At 47.7% G+C, this 24,765-nt stretch overlaps 1 protein-coding gene across 7 annotated transcripts in view; it reads right to left on the minus strand.

The window, feature by feature from the left end:
* Window positions 1-24,765, minus strand: part of RREB1 (ras responsive element binding protein 1) — a 176,294-nt gene that overhangs the window by 40,150 nt on the left and 111,379 nt on the right. For 6 of the 7 annotated variants that reach the window (XM_047732956.1, XM_047732955.1, XM_047732958.1 and 3 more), the window contains 2 exons: window positions 19,476-19,565; window positions 18,075-18,238 (listed from right to left, as the gene is read on the minus strand). In XM_047732956.1, coding sequence (XP_047588912.1) covers window positions 18,075-18,238; window positions 19,476-19,565 — 254 coding nt within the window. Of the gene's footprint in view, window positions 1-18,074; window positions 18,239-19,475; window positions 19,566-23,549; window positions 24,631-24,765 lie in introns of those variants that run through there. The other variant, XM_047732960.1, reaches the window with a different exon arrangement.

The raw sequence follows: 24,765 nt of genomic DNA on the forward strand, positions 1-24,765 counted from the left end.
ACCGGTCATTCCTAACCCTGGGATGTGCCCCAGTGCATGGCTCTCTCTTCGGCCATGCTGGATCAGAACGAGGCGCCATCTGGCTGTGGTCTGAGGGTACAGGGCACAGGACTGGGGTGACCACCTCTGCAGGTGGTGTAAACAGAGCTGGGGTTCCCGTGTGCGTGTTCAACAGTGATGTCACACCCTCAGCTCCAACTAAGATCCCTGTGACTTCTTTGCTCCAACAGCCATCGAGCCCCATCTTCTCCACTCTACACTCGAGCCCTTTCCACGTTTTCATTTGCCAGACTGGCAGGGATGAGACATGAGTGATGAGACATGGTGCTGCTCTCATGCACTGCTGATGGGAGCAAAAATGGAACGGACCTTTCTCCAACGTGGCTGAGCAACAGGGAGCAGGATTTTAAATATGTATGCCCTTTATTCCAGCAATTCCACTCCGAGGACTTGGTCTTGAAGATCAAGAGTTGAACAAATGTGCAGGGATTTATGCACAAGGACTGAGGTACCATGAGAATGATGGGTACGCTGCAGAAACACTGACATGCAACGGCCGCATAAACTGACCTCCCTCATCTCCCTCTTGCCCTGCTTCCCTACACCGCAGCCAGGCGGAGCTTCTAAAACACCGCTCACATCACACCACTCCCCTGCTCGTTAAATGCCTCTGCCGGCTCCCTTCCTAGAACGAAGCTAGCCTTGGCCTATTTCTCAGGCCTCATCTGTGGACACCCCATCCTGATCTCAAGGCCCTCTGAGACATACGAGTTCTCTGTGGGACAGAGGACCCAGAGCTGGTACATTTGCTGCTCCTGCCTCCGCTGCTCCATCCCAAATCCCTAGGGCTGGTGCCCGCCATTCAGACTCCATGACAAGCATCCCACCATCTCACACAGAGGCTCTCACGCCCACGACCCTGTTTCACCTTCCTCAAAGAACATAACCAAAACTGAAAATACAGTGTATTTCACTCGTTGGACTGTTTCCTCAGCCTCAACCAAAAATAAGTTTCATCATAGCACTGGTGGCACCTGGTAGGTGGTCGACTGCCAGATGGCTGAATGGCCGGACTGATGGATGGATGAAGGACGTGCAGAAAACCTGTTCACCTGCCATCTCTCTACAGCCATGTCCTCAGCCTCCAAGAAACCTCATGATTAATGCCCTTCCTAGGGTTTAATGTGGGGAAACTCGACAGGAGACTGTAAACACTGCTGTGGTAAAGGGACCTGAATGAAAACACACCAAAAAATGAATACTGAGGACCCATGCGAATTTCTCCCATTATTGGTACAAATCTGTGTTCGTATATTCAAAACTCCACCTATATTCACAGTAAGCTGCTTTTGGCACAAAATTCTAGAACTTTCCTTCAGAGGCCTGTCACTTCAGTCTTAGAAATCCTGCCACACCATGGCATAAGGAAGGAATGTTATCAGAACTCTTTGAGGATTCAAGTGAAGTTTTCTCCCATTCATAACACCTGGGCTGGGGGCCTGGTGGTATCTGTTTGGCGGGCGGGCGGGGGGTAGGTCTCCATGGTAATGAACAAAACAAATAAAGTGGAAAAAAAATTCTAAACCCAAGTACTTTTTAGTACTGATAGGGGCCTACTTTGGATTTTGGCATGGATGCTGATTTTCAACTCAAATTTTCCTCTTGTCAATGTAATCCTTTATTTTCTAAAATGTAAAAAAGACCCAGTTTCGCTACAGGGGGCTGTTCTTAAGGACACCGAACACACCCTGGCTACACAAATACATCTTGTACAAGAGCTGAATGCCAGTCTAGTTACTCAGCAGAGACCCACCAACCCCCGAAGCGTATCCTTTTCTTCCTCCCTGAACTTCCTTACCTCCAGCTCTCCACATACAGGAACTTTCTGCTTACCTCTCTTTGGCATGTAAGTCTGCAGGTTTGGAAAGAAAGGCAATCTCTTACCACTTGAGCACTGGCTCAAGAGAAGCAAGTGGGAATTCGGGCAGTCGACAAGCAAATCTGGGTGAGACAACGGCGTAGAACAGAGACCATGGGATGGCGGTGAAGTCTTGGGGGTGGCCTTGAGAACTGAGATGGTGCAGATATATCCCAGTTCTACCACTTAGCACCCGGGGAGACACAAGTTCCCTAGACTACCTCACCTTCAGTTTCCAAATCTGTAAAACGGGGACCAAACTGCCAGTCTCAAGCTGCGGTCCTTCAACCAGGAGCTTGTCACGAATGCCAGTTCTCAGGCCTGCAGACTCAGAGACTCGAGGCGAGGGCCCAGCACGCTGGATTTCCACCAGCCCTCCAGGTGACACTCCTGCCTGCTCAGGTATGAGACCCACTGCATCACAGTTCACTTCTTCAACTCTTCATCCTGGTCACAGGCTCGGTTAATCACCTGACTGGAATGTCGCCATTTTGGGGGATATGAACATGACGCCACTCCCAGGCTCACATTGTAATATACCAGCAGACCCTGTATGAGTTTGTCGAGTACAAGTATGTAACCAAAATGGTGATGAAATTTAATATTCTCAAAATTACTTTGGGGGTCAGATCCTTTGGAAAACTTTCAACGAGTTTAAAGGATCACCCACTGGAAGGCGTCCTCGTGTTCTGTTCTTAGCTAACACTGGCCATGTTCTTCCACAGCTACTTTACCCCGTTTACCCGAGCAGGTCAAAGTTCAGGCAAGATCTAGACCCTTCTGGTATTTGCTAACTTTTCCTGCTTAATTTCTTCACAGGTTTTATTAACCCAGGAGCTGAATTATTTGATCCTCTGAGCGAACGGCATTATAAGGAAGGTCACTCTTTCAGCACACAGGACACAAACCATACACAAACAGCACTCAGCCCTGCTTGGGGGGGCGGGGTGTGCGCCAAACTGAAGTCGACAGGCTCCGACAGGTTTCTGCAGCCTGATGATAGATCTAGCCCCATTCCAACCGGTGCTTGCTTTGCTTTTCCAACAAGTCTTGTGATGGCCAAAAGAGGGAATGAATCAGATTAACAAGCACCACGGCTCCACAACCTACATCTCGGGCCAAAAAGAAGTCAGCCTCCAGAAAGATTCCTGTCCGTCTGTGTAACACACGTACAGGGAAGGGGTTTGGAGGCGGAGAGCCAGGAGTGATGCCTGCACGTCAGTCCAGGCCTATGCCAGCACCTGAGGGGCGGGGAGGGCAGGGAAGACAGAGGCGGACAAGGGGCCGGGGAGAGGCTGGCAAGGCTTCAAGCATCTGACTCCCAGTGTGGTTCCACCTCTGATCTCAGAGCCACCTTCTAGTAATTCGGGTGTTGTTCAGGCTCAATCATGCTGATCCAGAAGGCAGGTCACGCCAGCTGTGCTTGGGTGTGGAGGAAGGTCTGACGACGACAACGGTGGATGTAAGCAGCCTCGCTGCCTGAAGACAGCGCTCTTGGAAAGCTCTAGAAGTCAGCCTGTGGTGAGGTGTGTGCCTCAGAGAGGTGTCTCCCCACCGTCCCCAGGATGGCTGTGGGGAACACCAACTGCAGATTGCTCCCAGAGCTCTCAGGATGCTTCTGCCCAAGCGCCCGGATACTGTACACCACCCCCCAGCCCTGTCCCCACAGGTCAGCAACACTCCACGTCGTCTAACTTTAAAGACCATATCTCCCGTCAGCTTTTCTCCACAAGCTCCTCTTCCTCCTGTGGACCATAGCCTGGCATGCTGGTGGTGCTGGTGGAGGCACAGATCAGACCAGGATGCCAAGTCAAAGAATCAGCTGGAAGTGTGGGGTACTAGGAGTCCTGGTCCCTGTTGCTCGTGACAGCTGCCTTTGAAGCTTCTCCCTCTCCATTGCTCCTTGGCCCACAGCTGACTCCGGGGTACAATTCTGGCTGACCCCCATTCTGCCCTGCCATCTCTGGGGTCCCCTGCGGTGGTGAAGGCATTTCCTTCTCTATCCTGCTCTCATGCAAAACCCCAGCACACACACTTCCTCCCTGATGGACAGAGCTGGGTTATGACGCCTGAGCAGCAGGTGTCCCTTGAAGGCCCCACTCTCCCTGTTGTCCTGCAGGGAGGAGAAAGGCAACCTTCTGGCTATTACAGTCCTTTCCCCCTACCTTCTGAACTGATCCTGGAGTACAACATTCTCCAGTTATTGATGGTTTACTTAGAAAACAGAGGGCCCTTCATGGCTCATTCTAAAGCTCCTTCCTCCTCTCCTGGTGTTCAAATACAGTGTAGGGGAGGCCTGGCTGCTGGCCCATGTCAATAAATATCAACCTTTGCAAAAGCTTTATTCTAGACCCTGTTTCTAAACACGTTCTTTGGATCGGTACACCTTAAACCCTCTTGCACTTTTTCTTTCCTTTGCCTGCCCTTGTTTCGCTAAAGTAATTTGCCAGAACACTCTCCGTACATTATTTGGCTCCCTGGATACCTGTGTACAATACCCACAAAGACACACAGTACGTATTTCCCTATAAAATCACAGATTCCTAAATAACAAACAAAAGACCTCAGAGGTTCAATGTGTTGACCTCTCTGACCCACAGAGAACTCTCATTCACGCAGAGCTAAAATTGGCCTGCCTGGGCTGTCCCTGTGCTAAACCAGGAAACGGTGAGTAGAACATTACCACTTTCCCACCTGATGGTCCCTTAGATCTTTCAAGGTGGCCACATTTTGTAAAATGGACTCTTCCCCTTGTTTGGGCTAACCGCCCTCCGTTTCTTCAACCCTCCTAGACAGCCCAAGGCCCCAAACCCAGGAGAGACTCCCGGAGCTGCAGCCTTGGGTGATGGAGCCCACCGGAAGTTGACATTCGGGAAGTGCAGCCCAGAGCCATTAGCTCTGAGGGAAGCAATCAGCACCACCTCGACCCCAGCAGATGGCTGAGTATCTACAGTCAAGCCAATCCCCAGTCCTGACCATCACGGCAGACTGGAAAGGTAGTCCCCCAGACCCTTTCCTCACTTCAGCCCCGAAGGGAGTTGGCTTTAGCTTGCTTTCTTAAAGACAGTAGCACCTAGTTACTCACATCCTTTTTCTTTCTGCAGAGGAGGAAGAGATGACTATCTCTACAGTAAGGCAGTGCCAACTCACTGCTGGCTACTCCTCAGCCTCTTCCAAAAGAGGAACAGGAAACGCTCAGGCTGAGCTGGTCATGATGGCCTGCCACATGCCACAGAGGGAAATGGAAGGTGTGGGTGCTGGGTGCAGAGAAGGGGCACGGGCAAAAGGAAAGCCACCACCACTATGGGGACGCCACACTGTATTCTTCAGGGGCAAAGGAGACACAGCCAGGAAGAAAAGGGGGACCGGTCATGTGTCCAATGTGAGAGGGGAAAAAAAGATGAACACCAAATGAATTAAAAAAAAAAAAAAAGATCGCCTGCTAAAACCCAGTCCCCTTCTCTGTGAGAGCATTGGTTCCCAACCCCCTTGTACCTCCAACGGGATGGATGTGGTACACACGGGCCTGTGCTTGCCCGAGGGGACCCGAATCCCCAAACGACGGGCTGCAGGGGAGAGTGGGACATCGCTCTACCCACAGGAGCCCAGGAAGAGAGGGCCAGGATTTTCTTCCAATCTCAGCTGCACCTGTAGCATCGTGGACCTCCGTCTTCCCACCTGTAAACCTCAACAGTCCTCTCTAGCGAGCGGGGTTAAATAAGCACGAAGAGTAAGGACTAAGGGCTGACACTACATACTGATACCTCTTATGCAACCGAATCTGGTGTAAAGCAACACAAAATCTCTCCCGAATGAAGACCAACAAGCTCTCTACCAGCCCTAAGCCCCGCAGGCGGCCAGCAGCAAGGCCCTCTGGCACACACTCATGCCCACGGCGGTGAGCAGGGCTTCGCTGTGATGAGGACCTCTGCTAAGCTTTCTGGGCTGCCTGCTCACTTTTTAGTGGGGGCTGGGGGCGGCGGGAGACAGAATTTGCTGCTAATCACCTTCCTTAACAAATCAGAAAAACGTTGACAGTGAGTGGGCACGTTGTGATGTTTGCTAGCACCGGCTTGTTCAGCCCAAACAGGTCAGACAGGTTGAATATTTAAACAAAGGTGGAAAAATGCAAGGTATAAAGCACGAGGTGCAGAGCTGCGGGCTTAAGTTTGTGATCTAACGCTGGCAGGCAGGCTCGCTCTCCTCCTCCCCTTCCTCCTCTGTTTGCTACTTTGATAGTATAGGACTAAGGGGGACACAGGCTCAGGATCTGTTCGAAGTTGCAGGGACATGGGCAGAGGGCAGGGTGGGAGAGGAGGAGGGTGTGCGGCGGTGTCTGGAGCAGGGGCCGGCCCTCGATCCTCCTCCTACCCCAGCAAACACATACCTTACCTTCTGTGACCTAATTTCTAGCTCTCACGACTACCATGCCGTTCAAGTGTGGGCAAGCGCGGATGCTCCAGATACTGATGCCGTGAATCCGCCGCTCTTACCTGGTGCAGCTGAGCTTTCGGAGTATTTCAACAAGATACATCAAAAATACCATGGTGCTGGGGCACCCGGGTGGCTCAGTTGTTAAGCAGCTGCCTTGGGCTTGGGTCATGATCTCAGGGTCCTGAGATCGAGCCCCGCACCAGGCTCCCTGCTCAGCGGGAAGCCTGCTTCTCCCTGTCCCACTCCCCCTGCTGTGTTCCTCTCTCCATGTGTCTCTCTCTGTCAAATAAATAAATAAATAAAATCTTAAAAGAAAAACAAAAAAAAACAAAAAAACCATGGTGCTTGCATTTGAAAGAAACTTCTTTTGTGTCTGCTCCAATCTCCAAAAACAAATACCACCTCAGCCAAAAGAGGAGCAAACCTAAATTATGAGCATTAGCATCCCAGGGGCTAAATGATGATGAACTCCTTCATGATGAAGCAGATTGTAAACGTGAGAAACAGTGATGGAATGGAAAGGCTTTCATATCCCCGCACCTGCAGATTTCTGGTCTGCCCTCTTTGGTGTAACTGAACTTGACCTGGTCCTCAGGAGGAAAATGCTGAATAAAATATGGGCACAAGCAGCAAGGCCATTTTTCAAATATCATTTCAAAAAAGTAAGCTATGTCCACTGTTAGGGGTACTAGGAAAGAAAAAACAAATACAAAGTAGAAGGGAAAATGTTTTAGAGAACGTCAAAACATAAAACGGGCTTCGCGAGAGACTATCAACTGAAATGGGTCAACTTTCAGCTTTGCTCTTTTCTTATGCTTTTTACTTTTTCTGAAAAATGAAATTCTGTGACCAATCACTCTGACCTGTTCTTTTTCTCCTAGTGGTAGCTTTCTATTTGCAGATTTCTATTTTTTTTTTTTTTAGATTTTTTTTTTTAAATTTATCTATTTGACAGAGATCACAAGTAGGCAGAAAGGAAGGCAGAGAGAGAGGAGAAAGCAGGCTCCCCTTGGAGCAGAGAGCCCAACGTGGGGCTCAATCCCAGGACCCTGAGATTATGACCAGAGCCGAAGGCAGAGGCTTAACCCACTGGGCCACCCAAGCGTCCCTATTTGCAGATTTCTAAAATGTAAAAGTAAGAATTCAGAAAAGAACCACAGGCTCTCATCAAATAGTATAAATGCAAATCCACACGTGAAAGAGACCAGCACCTCAAAACAAGCAATCCACCACCCCGCCCCCCGCCGACCAAAAAGAAGGGTTTCACTAATGAGGATTTTCAGAAAAGAAAATTCAGGCCTATGGCACACAGCTTGTCTACAAAATACCCCTTTCAGACTGCCAGGTTCTTAGATGGCAGCTTAGGGCACCCTCGTGGTTGAAGGTCACAGTCTCTTTTCTCAGTTTTGTAAACACATGTGCTTATGAGCACGCGGAAGGAACTGGGGGGTTAAGTGTCCCAAGAGAGAAGGGAAAGGAAGGGAACCACAATTTGCCGAACATTTATGTGAGCCAGGGGCCTGGGTGTGTATTACAGCCTTTAACACTCACGCTGTCAAACTCTTGGGAGCAGAACGCCGCCCCATTACCGATGAAGGAACGGGACGCTCCAGCATCCCTTATCAGCATCGGCCAGAGAGGAAGGAAGAGCTCTCAGAGGACACACAGAGAGGCTGCCTTTACACAAACCACTACTGCATTTAAAATACAGACACACAGGTTTCACTTTCAGCTGATGAGATGTAAAGAGAAGGCGAAGAGCATTTAAATATAATCACACAATAAACTCACTTGGTGAAAGCTTAATAATGCTACTGGGGGAAACTAGGAAGTCAGACAACTTGCTGTGATACATAGATTTGTCAATGCTGACGCTCAGGGGGAAAATCCTGGGCCTTTTAATGATGTGGACTTTCAAAGAGAATGAAAACCATATTAAGAGGCATGTTCACGGAATGAAGTATGACATTTATATGATGGGTTTTTTTTTTTCCTAGTTAAAAAGAAAGAAGTGGCAACTCTGTTAAAGAAAAGCTTTCTAAGGGCGCCTGGGTGGCTCAGTGGGTTAAGTGTCTGCCTTCAGCTCAGGTCATGATCTCAGGGTCCTGGGATCGAGTTCCACATCGGGCTCCCTGCTCAGCGGGGAGCCTGCTTCCCCTCCCCCCGCCGCCTGTCTCTCTGCCTACTTGTGATATCTCTCTGTGTCAAATAAATTTTAAAAATCTTTAATAAAAAAAGAAATGAAAAGCTAAGACTGTATTTGAAATATGACTATTTCAGTATCTATTGTACTAAGACAGATGAGAACTGCCTCGATACCAAGTACAACCATCACGAAACCACGAGCTAGTCACCGAACACCACCAAATGTATGCAGTCCTGAGTCCAGCAATACCATATGTTCCCATCGCACTGACTGCACACACACCATGAAACTCTCCACAAACCCCTCAACCACCTTTAAGAGCTGCACGCATGGTCACAGGACATTTACCATCTTCTAAGTGCAACCCAATGTGTTAAGGTTTCTGCCAGTCACCTAAAGAGATTTTCTTCTGATTTGTCTTTCCCTCCAGGGAAAGATACTTAAGTTGTAGATAACCGAAAAGTCATTATATAATCATTTCTTCCTTCTTTCCCTCCCTCCCTGCTTCCTTCTTAGAGAAGGGGGAGGGACAGAAAGAGACTCTTAAGCAGGCTCTACGCCCAGTGCGGAGCCCGACATGCGGCTCCATCCCTTAACCCTGAAAGATCACAATTTGAGCCAAAATCAGGAGTTGATTACTCAACTGACAGGGCCACCCAGTTGCCCCATTTCCTCCTTTTTAGTAGAAAAAAAAATGCACATAGTCCTGAGTAGGGTGACCCACAGATTTTTATCCTCTGAATTACTTCCTCCCATGGGACCTGATACCTTTCTTCCTTCACAGGAATACATTTAGATTTGTTTCAAGATGTGCCTAGCTGAACCTGAGCGCCCACCCCGACTCTGGAGAAACAGCAAGTCCCAAAACTAGTTCTAGGTCGTCCTCAGAAACTCATTATTACCATGAGCGAAGTTCACAGGGCCCTTCCCCTTGCTGGGCTCTGAGGGTAAAGAAGGGACTGTCCCCTTCCAAGACACTGTCCGACCCCTGCTCCTTCTGTCCTCCACTGCTGGCCACCTGTTCAGATACCCAAGTTCACTTGTGCATGCCAAGGGCTGGCTCCGCCTAAGCATCTGAGAGTAGTGAGCTAAATTCAGAGCCTCTGTGGTCTCATTTGTCATGGAGCAGGTCACATTTCTGCACAGTGAACGTTTTCTTCCAGCATAATAGGAACACATAAGCCTCTGTTCCTGAAGACTGCTGTCCAGTGGCATCCTCAGGGTCTGTCTCCTGTACTTAGCAACAGAAAAAGTCATGCCTGCTGCAGTAGGAAAGAAAGCCCATGCCAGACAACTAGATGATGTTCCTGGGATTTCCCTGCCTCATGCTCACCCTTCCGCGACACGGCCGAAAGGAGCACACAATCCTGCTCTTTGGAGAATGAATGGCGAAGCCACTTAGGAAAGCCTGCTCCTGCCACGGTGTCTGGTGTGTCTGAAATGCAACACGCACTCCACAATTCTCTTTGTAAGCTTAAAGGTCCATAGTTTGTAAAATGAGGAGCAAAGTGGAAATTAATTTCCTATTTTCCCAAGGCAATTATGGAGGGGCAAAAGACAGACACCCATCTCAGAAGTAAGATTTCTTCCAAAGGAGATCCGTTTCAATCTTCTCTTTCAAATATCATCACTTCTTCATAGCTCTGAAGTCCAGCACTTTCTGGAAAGTTTTGCTAATTGCAAAGCTCAATGCCCTTTTTCCTACATTGAGCTCTCCCAGCGGGCATGCTCTGGCTCAGTTTCCCAAGTTTGTTTTGGAAGACAAGCACTGTTCAATCCAAATTTTCAACGTGGGAGCGACTGATAAAGAGTTCTGGGAAGTTAAAAGCTGGAGGCACGGTGATGTTTCCGTGATACATGTTTTGCACTTGATGAAGCATATTATTCTGCCCGGGAACTCGGCTGCGGTCAGAGTGGTTTGGGATGAAAGATTTCCAAAACTCAGAAACACGAGAGTCTGCAGACAGGGAAGTGGCAGCCTGAACAACTGTACCAGGTCTGCTAAGAGATCGAGAAGGCCTTCTTGCCTGGGTGCTGAGGGTCCTCTCCTACCACTAGGATAAAGAAAACTCGACAAAAGGACTCAGTCCCCTTATAAACAGATAACTACTGTATCCTCATCTGATGACTCGCCATGCAAGGAAAGAAACGGAGTTGCTTCACAAAGTGTGTGGCGACGGAGTACCTCAATGTCAGTTAAGAACCACCTGAAATTGAAAAAGATCTAGTTCCTGGGGTCTGGGTTGCAAGAGGTTTGCAGCCAAGGACAGGAGTGTGGGGGCGGAGCCCAGATAGGCCCCCCACAGCATGCTGCTCAGGAAGGCAGGGCTTATCTGGAAGAACGTGCCTGAAGAACCCAGAGATAACCATCACCTCTGCATGTGCACAGGCCCTTCCCAGTAGCAGGGCTGAGCAGCACGCCTGAGGAAGGTCACCTGTGTGTTCCTAAGTGACACTGGGTGCCACACCAGCCTTGTGGAATCAAGCCTTGGGGAAATGGCTCTGGAGAGCCACAACACAGGGATCTGCACCCCTCGGGGAAGAGAGGGAAGATCAGCGCCTGAAACGAAGGGAGGGTGGGGCATGTATGCTCCCCGGACACACGGGGTCTCTGGTCACCACCCCCCCCAAACGCCGCCCCTGGGGAGCTCCCGGCTCTCCTGATGCCAGCTGGTGCCACAGACCTGGGAAAGCAGAAGCAGCAGCAGCAGAAGGAAAATGAGAAAGGAGAAAGAAAAGAACTTCCATCTTGGGACGCCTGGGTGGCTCAGTTGGTTAGGCGGCTGCCTTCAGCTCAGGTCATGATCCCAGCATCCTGGGATTGAGTCCCACATCAGGCTCCTTGCTTGGCAGGGAGCCTGCTTCTCCTTCTGCCTCTGCCTGCCACTCTGTCTGCCTGTGCTCGCTCTTACTTCTCTCTCTCTGTCAAATTTAAAAAAAAAAAAAAAAAAAAAAAAAAAAAAAAAAAGAACTTCCATCTTGAGCAGCAAACTCACAGTCGACCAGCTTCCTTCCATGCTCTGAAAACCCGGAGAGGACGCAGCTCATCAGAACTTGGGTTTTCACAGTTCTTTCTAACTCCTGCACACACGCGTCCCCGGGGCCGCTCCGGCCCCTGATTAATGAAACACAGGCATGTGCTTAGGAGGGATCGCAGCTCACCATTCGAGTCTCAGATTCTGGAACAGATCCACTGGGACAAATAAATCTAACTCCACTCTCTCTAGTACATTTCTGTAGGTGTTTTCACATTTTTATAATTTTTTTTCCAAAAGTACAGTTTTACCAACAAATGAAGGTGGTAATAACTGTGAATGATGACCAAAAACTGAATGCTCTTTCAACTCATTGTTTCCAATTTTGCAGAAAAGGCCAAGTCAGCGTCGTGTGATAAACTCAAACATCTTCATGGCTCTTCAGACGACCCGACTGAGTATAGCAAAAAGAAAACAAAAGTAAAAGCAACCTCTTGATTTATTTTCTGGTATTAGAGGAATGTTTCCTTGGTATACTGTCCCTCAGTGGCACATATAATAGTAATATTGGTGACCGCTGATTTAACAAACATTCTCCAAAGTGCTTCACATGTATTAATTCATGAACCTCCGCCATGCTGCCACAACACTGGTCAGAGAGCACTTCTTCCTTCAGATGAAGTAGCTGAGACACAGAGAGGTCAAACAACTTCTCTAAGGTCACACAGCTCAGAGTATCACAAGGGTGCTTTTAGCGCCAACAATACAAAGTCAGAAACACCCCCCCTCAAAGAAACTTTTGCAAGTTCCCTCATCTGCAAAATGGGATAATAATTCCCCAAACCTTAGAGGCAGAGCCCATAAAAATAAACAGAGGTCAATAAGGAAACAGGAGATGTGAACAACATATCAACCAGCTCGACCTCAAAGCACCTCTAGAGAACACGCCAATGGCAGCAGCTCACACATTATTCTCCAACAAACATGGGACGTCCTCCAGGACATGCCATATGCTCGGCCATAAAACAAGCTTCCAGAAATTTCAAAGGATTGAAATCACACAAAGTATGTTCCCTAACTATGACAAAACGATATTGGAAATTAACAGCAGCAAGACATTTGGGAATTCACAAATACGCAGAAAGTGAACAACACAGTCTGAAATAACCAGCGGGTCAAAGAAGTCACACAGGAAATAAGAAAATACTCTGAGAAAAATAAACAAGAAAACACAACATACAAAAATTTATAGGCTGCAACTAAAGCAAATGCCTCAAAGGAGATGTCTAGCTGAAAACACCTAGAGTACGAAAAAAGTTCTCCAATCAATATCCTCACCTTCTGCCTTAAAAAGCTGGAGAAAGGGGCGCCTGGGTGGCTCAGTGGGTTGAGCCACTGCCTTCAGCTCGGGTCGTGATCTCAGGGTCCTGGGATCGAGCCCCGCATCAGGCTTTCTGCTCAGCAGGGAGCCTGCTTCCTCCTCTCTCTCTGCCTGCCTCTCTGCCTGCTTGTGATCTCTCTCTGTCAAATAAATAAATAAAATCTTTAAAAGAAAAAAAAAAGCTGGAGAAAGAACAGCAAGCTAACCCTAAAGCAAGGAGAAGGAGGAAAATAATAACGTAGAGTGGGAAATTAATGAAACAGCAGAAAACCCAACAGAGAAAAACCTACAAAACCAAACACTGTTTCTTTGAAAATATCAATAAAACTGACAAATGTTTGGCTAGACTGCCTGAGGGAAAAATAAAGAAGATTCAAATGATTACCGTCAGGAATCAAAGAGGGGACAGAACTACTCACCATGAGACAGAAAGGACTAGAAAGGGAAACTGTGAACAACCTGTAAGCCGACCAATTAGATAATTTACATAAAATGGCCAAATTTCTGGAATAGACACAAATGATGGAAATGAACTCAAGAAGAAACAGAAATGTGGAGAGAACTATCCCAAGAGACTGGATTAGTAATTTGAAAACGTCTCAGAAAGAACAGCCCAGGTGGTTTTGTTGGTGAATTCTACCAAATACATAAAGAAGAATTAACTTCAACAAACTCTTCCAAAACACAGAGGTGGACGGACCAGTTCCCAACTCAGTCTATGAGGCTGGCAGAATTACTCTGGCGTGAAAACCGGATAAAGACTGAGTAGAAAACTACAGACCAGTATCTCTTACGAAGACAGGCAAACTCTTTAATGAAATACTAGCAAACCACGTCCATCAACATATGAAAATGATTGTACAGTGTGACCAAGTGGGATTCATCCCAGGAACAGGGCTGATTGATTTATTTTTTATTTTTTCAAAGATCTTATTTATTTATTTTAGAGAGAAAGAGATAGCAACAGAGTGAGCGAGAGAGAGCACGAATGGGGAGGAGAGGGAGAAGCAGGCTCCTCGCCGAGCAGGGAGCCCGACATGGGGCTTGAACCCAGGACCCTGGGATCATGACCTGAGCTGAAGGCAGATGCTTAACCTACTGAGCCGCCCAGGCGCCCCAGGAAGAGGGTTGATTTAACATCCAAAACAGAAAGGAGGACAGGACAAAACAGCCGGACCGTCTCAATAAATGCCAAAATAGCGTTTGACTCCATCTAACCCCCTTCCCGGATGAAAACACTCAGCAGGCTAAAAAGCATTTCCTCAAACCAATAAAAGACATTTATGAAAACCCATAATCAGCATCATACTTAATTAGGAAAGCGGGAATGCTTTCTACCTAACATCAGCAATAAGATTGGGGCGTCTGTTCTCTTTGCCTCTATTTAACACTTGCTGGAGGGGCTGGCCAGGGCTAGCAGGCAGGGGGAAAAGCATTCAGATTAGTTTAAAAGCGAGAAGCACAACTTTCTCTATCTGCAGACGATAGGATCATATGTGTAGAAAATCCTACAGAATCCACGTAATAATCGTTAGAAAGAATAAACAGGTCAGCCAGGCTGCCAGAAACAAGGTCAGTACACAATGTGACTTGTATTTCCATATACCAGCAACGAACAATCAAAAAAAGTAATTCCACTTTGAATACCACCCAAAAGAATAAGACACTTAGGAATAAATTAACAAAATAAATATAAAACCTTGGGGTGCCTGGGTGGCTCAGCTGGTTGAGCACCCAACTCTTGATTTCGGCTCAGAAGATGGTCTCAGGGTGGTGAGATGGAGCCCCGGGTCAGGCTCTGTGCTCAGCGTGGATCTGCTTGAGATTCTCTCTCCTTCTCCCTCTGCCCCTCCCCCCACACTACTCTCTCTAGAATAAATATATCAGTTTTTAAAAAGTTTTCTGCCAATTTCCTCTAAATAAATAAATTACACTTTGAAAATGATTTAAAACACAGTTGAAAGAAATCCATTCAGATGTAATGGACATAAATGGAAAATATCCCATGTTTAAAGATTTAATACTGGTAAAGTGGCAATGCCCCAAACTGATCTACGCACTTTATAAACCCTGTAATTATGCCAGCTGCCTTTTCTGCAGATCTTGACAAACAGATCCTGAAATTCATATGGAAAGGCAAGCAATCCAGAGCAGCCAAGACAATCTTGAAAAAGACCTCCACTGGAGGACTCGCACCTCCCAGTTTCAAAACTTGAGACAAAAAGCTGGAGTAAGTCAATGCCACGAGAGGCCTGAGGATGGACGTACAGATCAATGGAAGAGAACTAGCAGAGAGAGAAATCCTTGCATTTACGGTCAACTGAATTTTGACTAGAATGGCCTGACCATTCAATGGGGGAAAAGAAAAAAGTCTTTTCTGCAAAGTGACGAAGACTGAAGCTGGACCCCTTCCTGACAGGATACCCAAGTATGAACTCAAAACGGATCACAGACTTAAATGGAAGAACTACAGTTACAAAAGTCATGGGATTCCACTTCACACCTCATCGGACGGCTGTCATGAAAAAGACAGGCGGGAACAGGTGCTGGCAAGGATGTGGAAACCCTCGATCCACCCCCCACTCCGCTGGGGGGTTTGTAAGCTGATGCAGCCGCTCTGGAGAACAGTGTGGCAGGTCCTCACAATGGTAAACACGGAGGTGCCACGTGACCCAGCCACCACGCTCTCAAGTATCCGCCCAAGAGAAATGAAACCACGCATCCACCCAAAAGATGGACCAGAACGTTCACAGGAGCATTACGAGTGATAGCCAAAGAGTCGAAAGGACCCAAATGTCCACCAGCTGATGAAAGAGATGGGTAAATACAGCAGATCCCCACAATGGACGATTATTTGACAGTAAAAAAGAATGGGGTGCTGAGCCATGCTATCACATAGAGGCCTCTTGAAAACATAATGGTCAGTGAGGAAACGAGTCACAGACAGACCACAGAGAACAGGCAAATCCAGAGACCGGAAGTAGATTAGTGTTTTCCTAGTGCTGGAAGGTGGGAAAGTAATGGGAAGGGACTGCTTGATGGGTATGGAGTTTCTTTCTGGGGTGATGAAAATGACCTAACACTGTTGTCACGGCTGCAGAACTCTGTGCACACATTAAAACCCGCTGAACTGGACACTTCAAGTGGGTGAAATCCATGGCATATGGATCGTAGCTCATGAAGGGGACAAAAAACAAAACAGAAAGTGAAATGTTGAACCCAGTGCCCGATGCACAGTACACCACGGCTTCAGCTGTGGTTCTCTGTAAGAAGCCCGGTCTGTTACGTCACTGGAGAAGGAGTAACTGTGCCCTTTACAGAGGCGCTACACACGTGTCCTGTTCAATCACAGATGCGGTCCCTAAATGGAAATGTTCCCAACCGGGAGTGACTGGGCCGGAGATCAGAGATGTCTCACGGACCATCACGGGCAGGGCCAGAGCAGCCCGAAGGAGGGTACACCTCACTAATGTGGCCACTGCCCTCCCACGAGTTCGAGCTGGCCCGTGGGGAGCTCCATGGAGCATGGGTCTCAGGAAGAGAAAGCAGGGAAACCACCCAAGAAGGGAGGGACTAGGCCATGCCTCCAGGACCAGATTTGGGAGAGGGCAGATATGTAAGCATATGCAGAGGGAAGGACCAGGAAAAATAAAACAAAATGGCAAACAGAAGGTAAAATGATACTACCGGGCTGACCATGCTGGAAAAAAAGCAAAAAGCTAGACTGTAAAGTAGGATCCTAAACCACGGTGATGGCATTTATTCACTTCCTTCTTCATGCCCCAAAACATTCCTAGGAGGAGGGGAGGGGCGAAGAGGACTGAAATGTATACACAAAGAAAAAAAAAGTAAAATACTTTGTAAAAAATCTTGAACATATTGATACGTTTCATAAAGTCACCCTGCACCTTACTTCCAGGAGTGAGAAATCCACAGGCTTTGGAGGATTGCGACATTACTCCGAAAGGCAAACAGTAGCGACAGATAACATTCACCGAGCGCTTACAGTGGGGCTCGACTGTGTGCAAAACTCATTATCCCCTAACCCTCATCCCTCTCCAATGAAGTGGATACTACTTTAAAAATCTCGTTCCAGTGAGGAGGAAAATGAGGCACAAAAGGTTAAGTAACCTGCTCAAGAACGGAAAACTTACAAGTGGTAGAGTTGAGATTTGACATCAGGTGCCTAATACCAAGAGCCTGAGATCTGCCCACTACTGCAGCGTGTCCCAGCAATACGTCCGCGGTTCACAAAATGGTTTTAGGTGGAATGAACTGCCCCGGCCCCATTTTACTACTGCTAGATAGCAAAGTTATCAGTTTCACAGTAATTACATAAAGCTTTTTTTTTTTTGAAACAAATATATTAAAAAAAAAAAAAAAAGTCAGTTTTTAAAAAGAAAGCAGCATAACCCCTGGAAGGGGCTATAGAAAAATAAAAATAGTCTGATTTTCCAAGAAGGTGAAATCTTTTCAGTCCCTTTAAAAATCTTTCCTAGAGTCCTAATGTTTCTAAAATGTTTGTGGAAAGAATAAAATGAGCATTAAAAAAAAATGTCTTTTTGTTCTAACCCCTCAAAACCTAGGTCATTTTTCTATAAAGTATATTTTCTATTTGTCCCACAGAATTTTAATATGCCCACCACTGAGCTCTCTCCCACTCTGGAGTGAGCTTCTTCTTCCCTCAGGAAGAAAATTCCTGGCACTTATCAGATCTCTTTTCCTTCATTTTATCCTATCTTATCCTGAAGTTCCAAGACCAGGCCACCTAACTATTTATTCAAAGGCCCCAGAAACTTTTTGCAAGGAGAAGGGCTACAGGGAAATCTGGTAGGCATATGCAAATGGTTTTTCCAGAGGGAAGGGTTACTCTGCTACTCCCTGAGGCTTCCTCTGCATCTGATGGGCTGCCCACCTCTGGCACCCAAACAAAGAAAACTGCAGCTGGCAGAGGGGGAAGGACTCTGTGTTTCGTCCTGAAGATCCCCAAAGGCCAAAGACCTCGCCCAGGTACTTCTGCTTCCCACGGCTAGAGACACGTCCAAATACATGGGAGAGACCAGGCAGGAGCCAGCAAGACCAGCTCTGACTTCTCCACCCTGCGCACAGATCCCAAGAGCTCACAGGCCTCTAGGCAAGTCCCCAGACCACCCCAAGGCCACTGTGGCTTTCCGTCACCCAGCAGCCGGCAGCCACCGGGTGAAAGCCGCCCTCACCCACCTGTGCATGTTCCCATTGGTGGTGAACGATTGGCCACACACGGTGCATTTGTAGGGCCTCTCGCCAGAGTGCACCAGCATGTGGCGGTCCAGGGAGCTGGCCGAGCTCAGCGACTTCCCGCAGATGCTGCACGAATGGTCTGCTCCTCCAGTGTCCGTGTTATGCTGCGGAAAGCAATCGTCACAGCGGTCACTTAGGAGGATGGGTCAAAGCTGGGCTATTATGAAAGGCAAAGTCAGAGCTTTATACAGAACAGAAAACCCAAAACAAGAAAACACCCAGGACAGCTTCTCTGATATATATATATTTTCTAATGTCATTTGGAATATCCTCCCAAATGTCAAAAAGTCTGTCAGGCAAGTGACTATTGTGTACGATCTTCTTCCACTTTCATGTTCCGGTTTTGAAAAACACATCTGCAAGGCTCCAAGAGAAGTGGAGCCTTCGCACGTCTTTCTTGGAGACACTGAGAGGTTAAGGGAGCCCATGTATTCACAGGAGCAGAAGGACCCCTGCACTATTCACAGCAAGGCCACATCCCTTCTTCCAGTTTGCTGACTCAGTCCTGCTGTTAGGGAAAGAGAACTGAAACCTGCACAGTTCGGAGTTCTGGCCTCTGGGAGATCTTAAGAAAGAACATTTCTGCCCAAACCCAAGTTATTAAATGATGGTATTACTCAGTACCGTGCTATGATTTTAGTATCATCAATCCTTCTCGCTCATAGGCGGGATTTAAGAAACAAAACAAATGAGCAAAGGGAACAAAGAGAGGGAGAGAGAGACACACACAAACCAAGAAACAGACTCAACTCTAGAGAATGAACTGATGGTTACCAGCGGGAGGCAGATGGGGGGTAGGGAAATAGAGGATGGGGACCAAGGACGGCACTAACATGATGAAAACAAAATTATCCAGTCCCACTCCAAATATATGTATTATACATGTTGTCAGTCCATTGTTCTAGATTCATCCATGCTTCATCATGTACCTTCTCCCACAGCAGGCAAGGGAGAAGGATAAATGTCCCATTATAGAAGCCAAAAGAAATCCCCAATTCCCTGCTGCACAACGGAAGCTTGTAGCAGTATAAAGAACCCATCTACCATCTCACTGTACTAGGAAGAGACTTAGTTCAAACGGACACGACATGTATGACGAATGGTCTTCTGTTGTATGTGGTCCGTTAGCGAAATGTTTGTCCAAGTCTGAAAAGGTAATTCTGCATTGACCTGGGATTTTGGTCACAGGAACCCGGAACACAAGACTTATTTCATAACCGCCCCTCAAGACTGTTCACATATTAAATCTAAATAGAGCAGAGACACAGTTCATCTGCAGAGATCAAACTGCCCTCTCTTAACGAAGAATGCTTTCAAACACATAGAAAATCGGCAGCAAACCTGACGGATGTGCATGGTTAGCTGATGCTGGGTAGTGCAAATCTTTTCACACAGGGGACAGTTATAGGAAGACTTCTCCTCTTTCGTTTCCTGCAAAGACATAATACAAGGGAAAATCAAATTCAATGCAAAGTTGAGCCCGGGCCTCCTGTGCCTGACATGAGTTAAGTACCTGGGTCTCAAAAGCCAGAGCAATGAATGAGCTGAGAGCACGGGCTCCAGAGCTGCTGGGTATGAGCTTGGGGAAATCCCGCTCCTGTCTGCCCTGTTTCCTCAGGGGTCAAATGGGAAAAATAATAGCATCTACCACACTGCGGGGTGATGAGGAGTCCATCAATGAACACACACAAAAGGCTGGAACGGTGCCCAGTACAGGGTAAGTACCTCAACAAATAGTTGTGTTTTTACCAAACACCATTGCATTAATCATCAGCGAGGCCCCAAAAATCAAGGATCAAGTCACAGCAGAGCTAGAAACGGAATACACTTCTCCCCAAGCCCTATCTAGGCAGCTCCCGTCATGATCTTCTACCTGGTTTTGAGGGCCCCAAGCACAGTTTTCCTAAGAAAACCCCATTGATCCAAAAGGGCGAGGCTTCAGTGCCCAGCTGTGCGCCCAACAAGCATCAACTCGACCCTCTTATTTGCGGCCTGCACCTGCCTGACAATGCTCATAAGCACTAAGAATAAGAACGTTGCCCTTAAACAAAAAACAAAAAACACTGGGCTCCTGGGTGGCTCAGTCAGTTAAGTGTCTGCCTTTGGCTCAGGTCATGACCTCAGGGTCCTGGGATCGAGTCCCGTATGGGGCTCCCTGCTCAGCAGAGAGTCTGCTTCTCCCTCTGCCCCTCCCCCTGCCTTCTCTCTCTGCCAAATAAAATTATTTGCTGCCCAAACCACAGAGATGGGAGTGACAGACAACCCAAAATGAAGACCTCCACAGAGGACGACAGAAGAACCAGCTCACAACCTGCCGAGACGGCTCATCGGATGTTCCCTCAAAACACGTGGACAAGCTTCCTTCAAGCAACAGAGCTTCACCTTTTTAAGGAAAAGGACGTACTCCTTCACTAGCCATATGCTATGGCCCCTCTTTCCAGACGTGCCTCCTCACCCACACAGCCCCTAAGCACCGAAGTCTGTCTGTCCTCATCCCCAAACCAACAGTCAAGGCTTGGACACCTGTCCCAGGAATCTGAAATTCAGATGCTTAGAGACCGAGATCAGAGGGTTTCCCACTGATCAGTAGAATCACCTGGCAGCTTTTCTGAACTAGACTTCTAACCCAAACTCATATGACTTGCTAAATCAAATTGGGGGTTGGGGGTTGTACCCCAGAAATCAACTTGTTTCATAAGCTCCCCAGGAGTTGCTCATACATATCCAGGTTTGGGGGTCACTAAGTTACCCCCTTAGGTGACCATGAACACCTGAATTGAAAGTTCATGTAGGGGCACCTGGGCGGCTCCGCCAGTTAAGCGTCTACCTTCGGCTCAGGTCATGATCTCAGGATTCTGGGATGGCACCCAGAGTCAGACTCTCTGCTCATCGGGGAGGCCTGCTTCTCCCTCTGCCCCTCCCTTGCTTGTGCACTCTCACTCTCTCTCTCTCAAAAGAACAAATAAAAAAATCTTTAAAAGGAAAGAAAGACAGTTCCTGTAGCCTGAGGCCTGGGCTGAGCAACGTGGCAAGCCCAAGCCAAGAATGCCCCTGGGGAGGACATCAGTCCTCACGGAAGCTCGAGACCAGGGAGCCAAAGAGAGGGGACGTCCCCGTCTCTAAGGCTGGACCCTTAGGCTTCCTTCAACAGACCTCTTTTTACTTGTACTCACTGGAATGAGTTTTTGTTCTCTGCCAACAAAAGCCACCCTTGAACACTTAACTACACGCTCAACTCCACCCATGGAAATGTCGTTTTTTCACAACCACCATTATAGATCCCATTTTCTGGATGAGGAAACAGGTAGAGAGAGGCAAGTAAGCTGTCCCAAAGGAGAGAACCGTTAAGTAGCAGACCCAGGAGTCGAACTCGGGCCAGCTGCTCCACAGCCGGGGCAGTAGGCCACTGCGCTCTGGAAGTCTGAACAAAAAAAGGATTAACTCCAAGGCCCAGAGAGGAAACACCCGTGTGGCTGGCTCGTGAGACGTGATGAAAATACAAGTCACCCTGAAGACTGTGAACACAAATGGCACCACAGGGCAGACGGAGTGGAGGGGACGCATGGGGATGTCCAGGATGGCCCTGCGCACAGCGGTTCCCTCCCTCTGCAAAGTCCAACAGGCCTCATCTGAAGCCATACAAATGCTTTCCTAGCCTGTGGCACTGGCTCTCAGGATGAGGTATGCTACACGTTTTTTCGTTTGCAAATTAAAAAAAAAAAAAAAAAAAAAGGATGTTTAGTCTAAGGAAGTCGATTAACCCAGAGATGCTGAAAAAGCGCCACCACATTCTCATCCGGTCACCTGTGCCCTTTCGTCCTCCAGGGGCGTGAGGTGCGTGAGGTCGTGTGAGGTCGCTCGTCCTCTGCCCAACCGGCTCCCATGAGCACGGAGCTGACCAGCAAACAGAAACACCAGAAACAGAAGTATTCCCAACAAAATAGGAGCACTCACTATAATAACGAGGGTGGTCTCGTCGCTGGGCCAAAACTCAGTCTCTGGGGTATTTTTGATCAATTAGTAGATTAAAAAATAATATATAAATATATTTATATTTATACACATATAATGATTAATAATTATATATTATAAATATATAAAAATATTTCTAAATTTTTTTAAAGAAAAATTCATGGGTAAGATGTCAATAAATGTTAAAAAGCAGGCATACGTGTGGCCAAGCTCCTGAGGCAGCACATTTTTTAAAAAACCATCTTGCGGAGGGCACCTGGGTGGCTCAGTAGGTTAGGCATCTACCTTGGGCTCAGATCGCGATCTCAGGGTCCCGGGATAAAGCCCCGTGTCGGGCTCCCTACTCAGTGGGGATTCTGCTTCTCCCTCTCCCTGCGGCTCCCCACCAACCCCCCGCCATCCTGCTATCTCAAATTAATAAATAAAATCTTAAAAAACAAAACTTAACAAAAAAAACACCATTCTGTGTTCACCTCGAGGCAGATACTAGACATACTGAGCAGCTCCCTGTACTGTCTGGCATAGAGTCCAGGGTTTATCACGAACCAGAACCCAGACCTTTTCTGAGGCTTGGCTGTGGCCTGCCACAGACCCTAAAGCAGATCTACAGAATCCACAACAGTCTGGGAGAAATAGATCCCTGGACTCAGATTTAATTTTTGCAAAGCAACTCAAGAGAAAAGAGAGCAGCCCAGCCGGAGCCCTGTGAATCCAGTTCTTGCGGCTGTGCTGCTGGAAGGAGCAGACTTCCTGAGCTGACAGATAAAATTAGCAGCTAATGTGATAACTAACCATTCCCTAATGAAACAATCTGGCACCCTCGTCAGCGTCCGGCTGTGGCTAATCTGTCCTGGAACTCAGTGCTAGTGCTGATGGGACTTCGCTCTCCGGGCGCCTGCTCTCAGCCGTCCCCATCTGCTCACAGGTAAAGATGATGTACTCCCTCTCGCCAGCTGTGCTCCGGGGTTTTGCATGCACTGTCTTTCCACAGTCCCTGGGGCCCAGACCCCCCTCTCAAACACTAAGCCAGTGTCCCAAGGTACCCTGGAGAACATCGGAAGCAGATGAGAAAGGCTCAGGGACACTTGCACCATTTGCCCGCAGAGTCCCCTCCACTAACCCTGCAGGGATGGAGGAGCTGCTGGTCAAGCTCTACGGTTCTACCCCACAGTCTCTGAAGCACCAGGAAGGGACCAGAGCCTGGACTTGGGTCAACCCCACCTATCCGGGGAAACGCTGCGCTCATCACTACCCATGCCACTTTGTCTTGGTCAAACACAGAAGGATGAGGAGACAGTGACTTTTCGTATCTCGTTCATCCCGAAATGCCTGGCACCTGGGGCAGTACCTGGCCGGAAGTATATACTGTGAAATGGGTGGGTGGATGGAGAGATGGGACAGATAGATGGACGGATGGACAGTGATGTGAGAGTGGAAATAGACCTTTTCTTCCCAGAGCTAGCGCTCCTTCTTGACTCAGGCCACAGTCATACAGGCTGAGTATTTTCTCAGGTACCCATAGGAAGAGAGGCAGGCAGAGACAAGGGAAAAAAGAGAGAAAAAGGTATCAGTGCTCTGACCCTACGTCATCACGGAGCCCTGCTAAGTCTTCAGCCGCGGGGAAGACATGAGCAAATGGACCCTTCTCCTATGTTGCTGGAAGGATCTTAGGCTGGGAAGACCCTTCCTGGAGGGCAGGTTCTATCAGAAGCCTGGACTAATGTTCCAAGAATTTATAAAAAACCATCATAGATGGTGCTCAGACAATTCTGTAGAAGGAGAACGATTGGACGATTATTAACAAAATAGAAAACAAATTCACAGAACCCCAACGGGTTTACTTTCTAGGCCACCCCTGGTAATGGAGACTATCTGGGAAGACTGTCTCTTCCCCGGAGGATTTGGTATAAGCCCATTAAGTATGCTTAACCAAAAATTCAGCGTGGAGTTCATCAGTTGGGATTACATAGATTCAGAGAAGAACAAAACTACTCACCTTCTGCCTCACTCCTCGAGTTTCGCTGAATGTGTTGCTAACAGAAGAGACACAACTTTCCACATGCCCCATGGGTACGTTAATTAAAAGATCCACCTTACTTCCCAAAGGAGGAGACACAGACTTTTGTTAACACGTTAATTAGTCCTTCCAATCCTGGCCCACCCACTTACTCTTTCCCACGCCTCCTGACCTGATGCCCACTAAAAATTCAAGAGGACTAAAGTAGAATTCTCTGGAGTCAAATTCTGTGCTTTGTCAAGGATGGAAAGTGGAATGGGAGATTCAGCAAAACCAGTACTTATTTGCTACCTAATGTGAAGACAGTTTAAAAAATAAAAATAAAATAAATCAAGAAAGCGGCTTGGAAAACCCAATTAACCAGCTGCATAAAGAAAGAAAGGAACCATGCCACCGTGGAGGAGTACGTCAAGTTCTTTGCCTTGGCCAGCATGTGAAGAAAGCTTGCAATCGAATCAAATTACAGGACAGAGAATAAAGGATGCTTCCACCAATACTGACACCAGAGCAGAGAAAATTTTCTCCAAGAAAGGAAACTGACATGCACCCTGAAAAACGCCCTTTCGAAGCCTCTCGGTATGTGCTAAGTTCTGAACACGTCCAAGGTTTCAGCTTAGGAAGCTGGGGCTCAAGCAAACATCC

Source organism: Lutra lutra, chromosome 6, assembly GCF_902655055.1.
Source record: "Lutra lutra chromosome 6, mLutLut1.2, whole genome shotgun sequence".
NCBI lineage: Eukaryota > Metazoa > Chordata > Mammalia > Carnivora > Mustelidae > Lutra > Lutra lutra.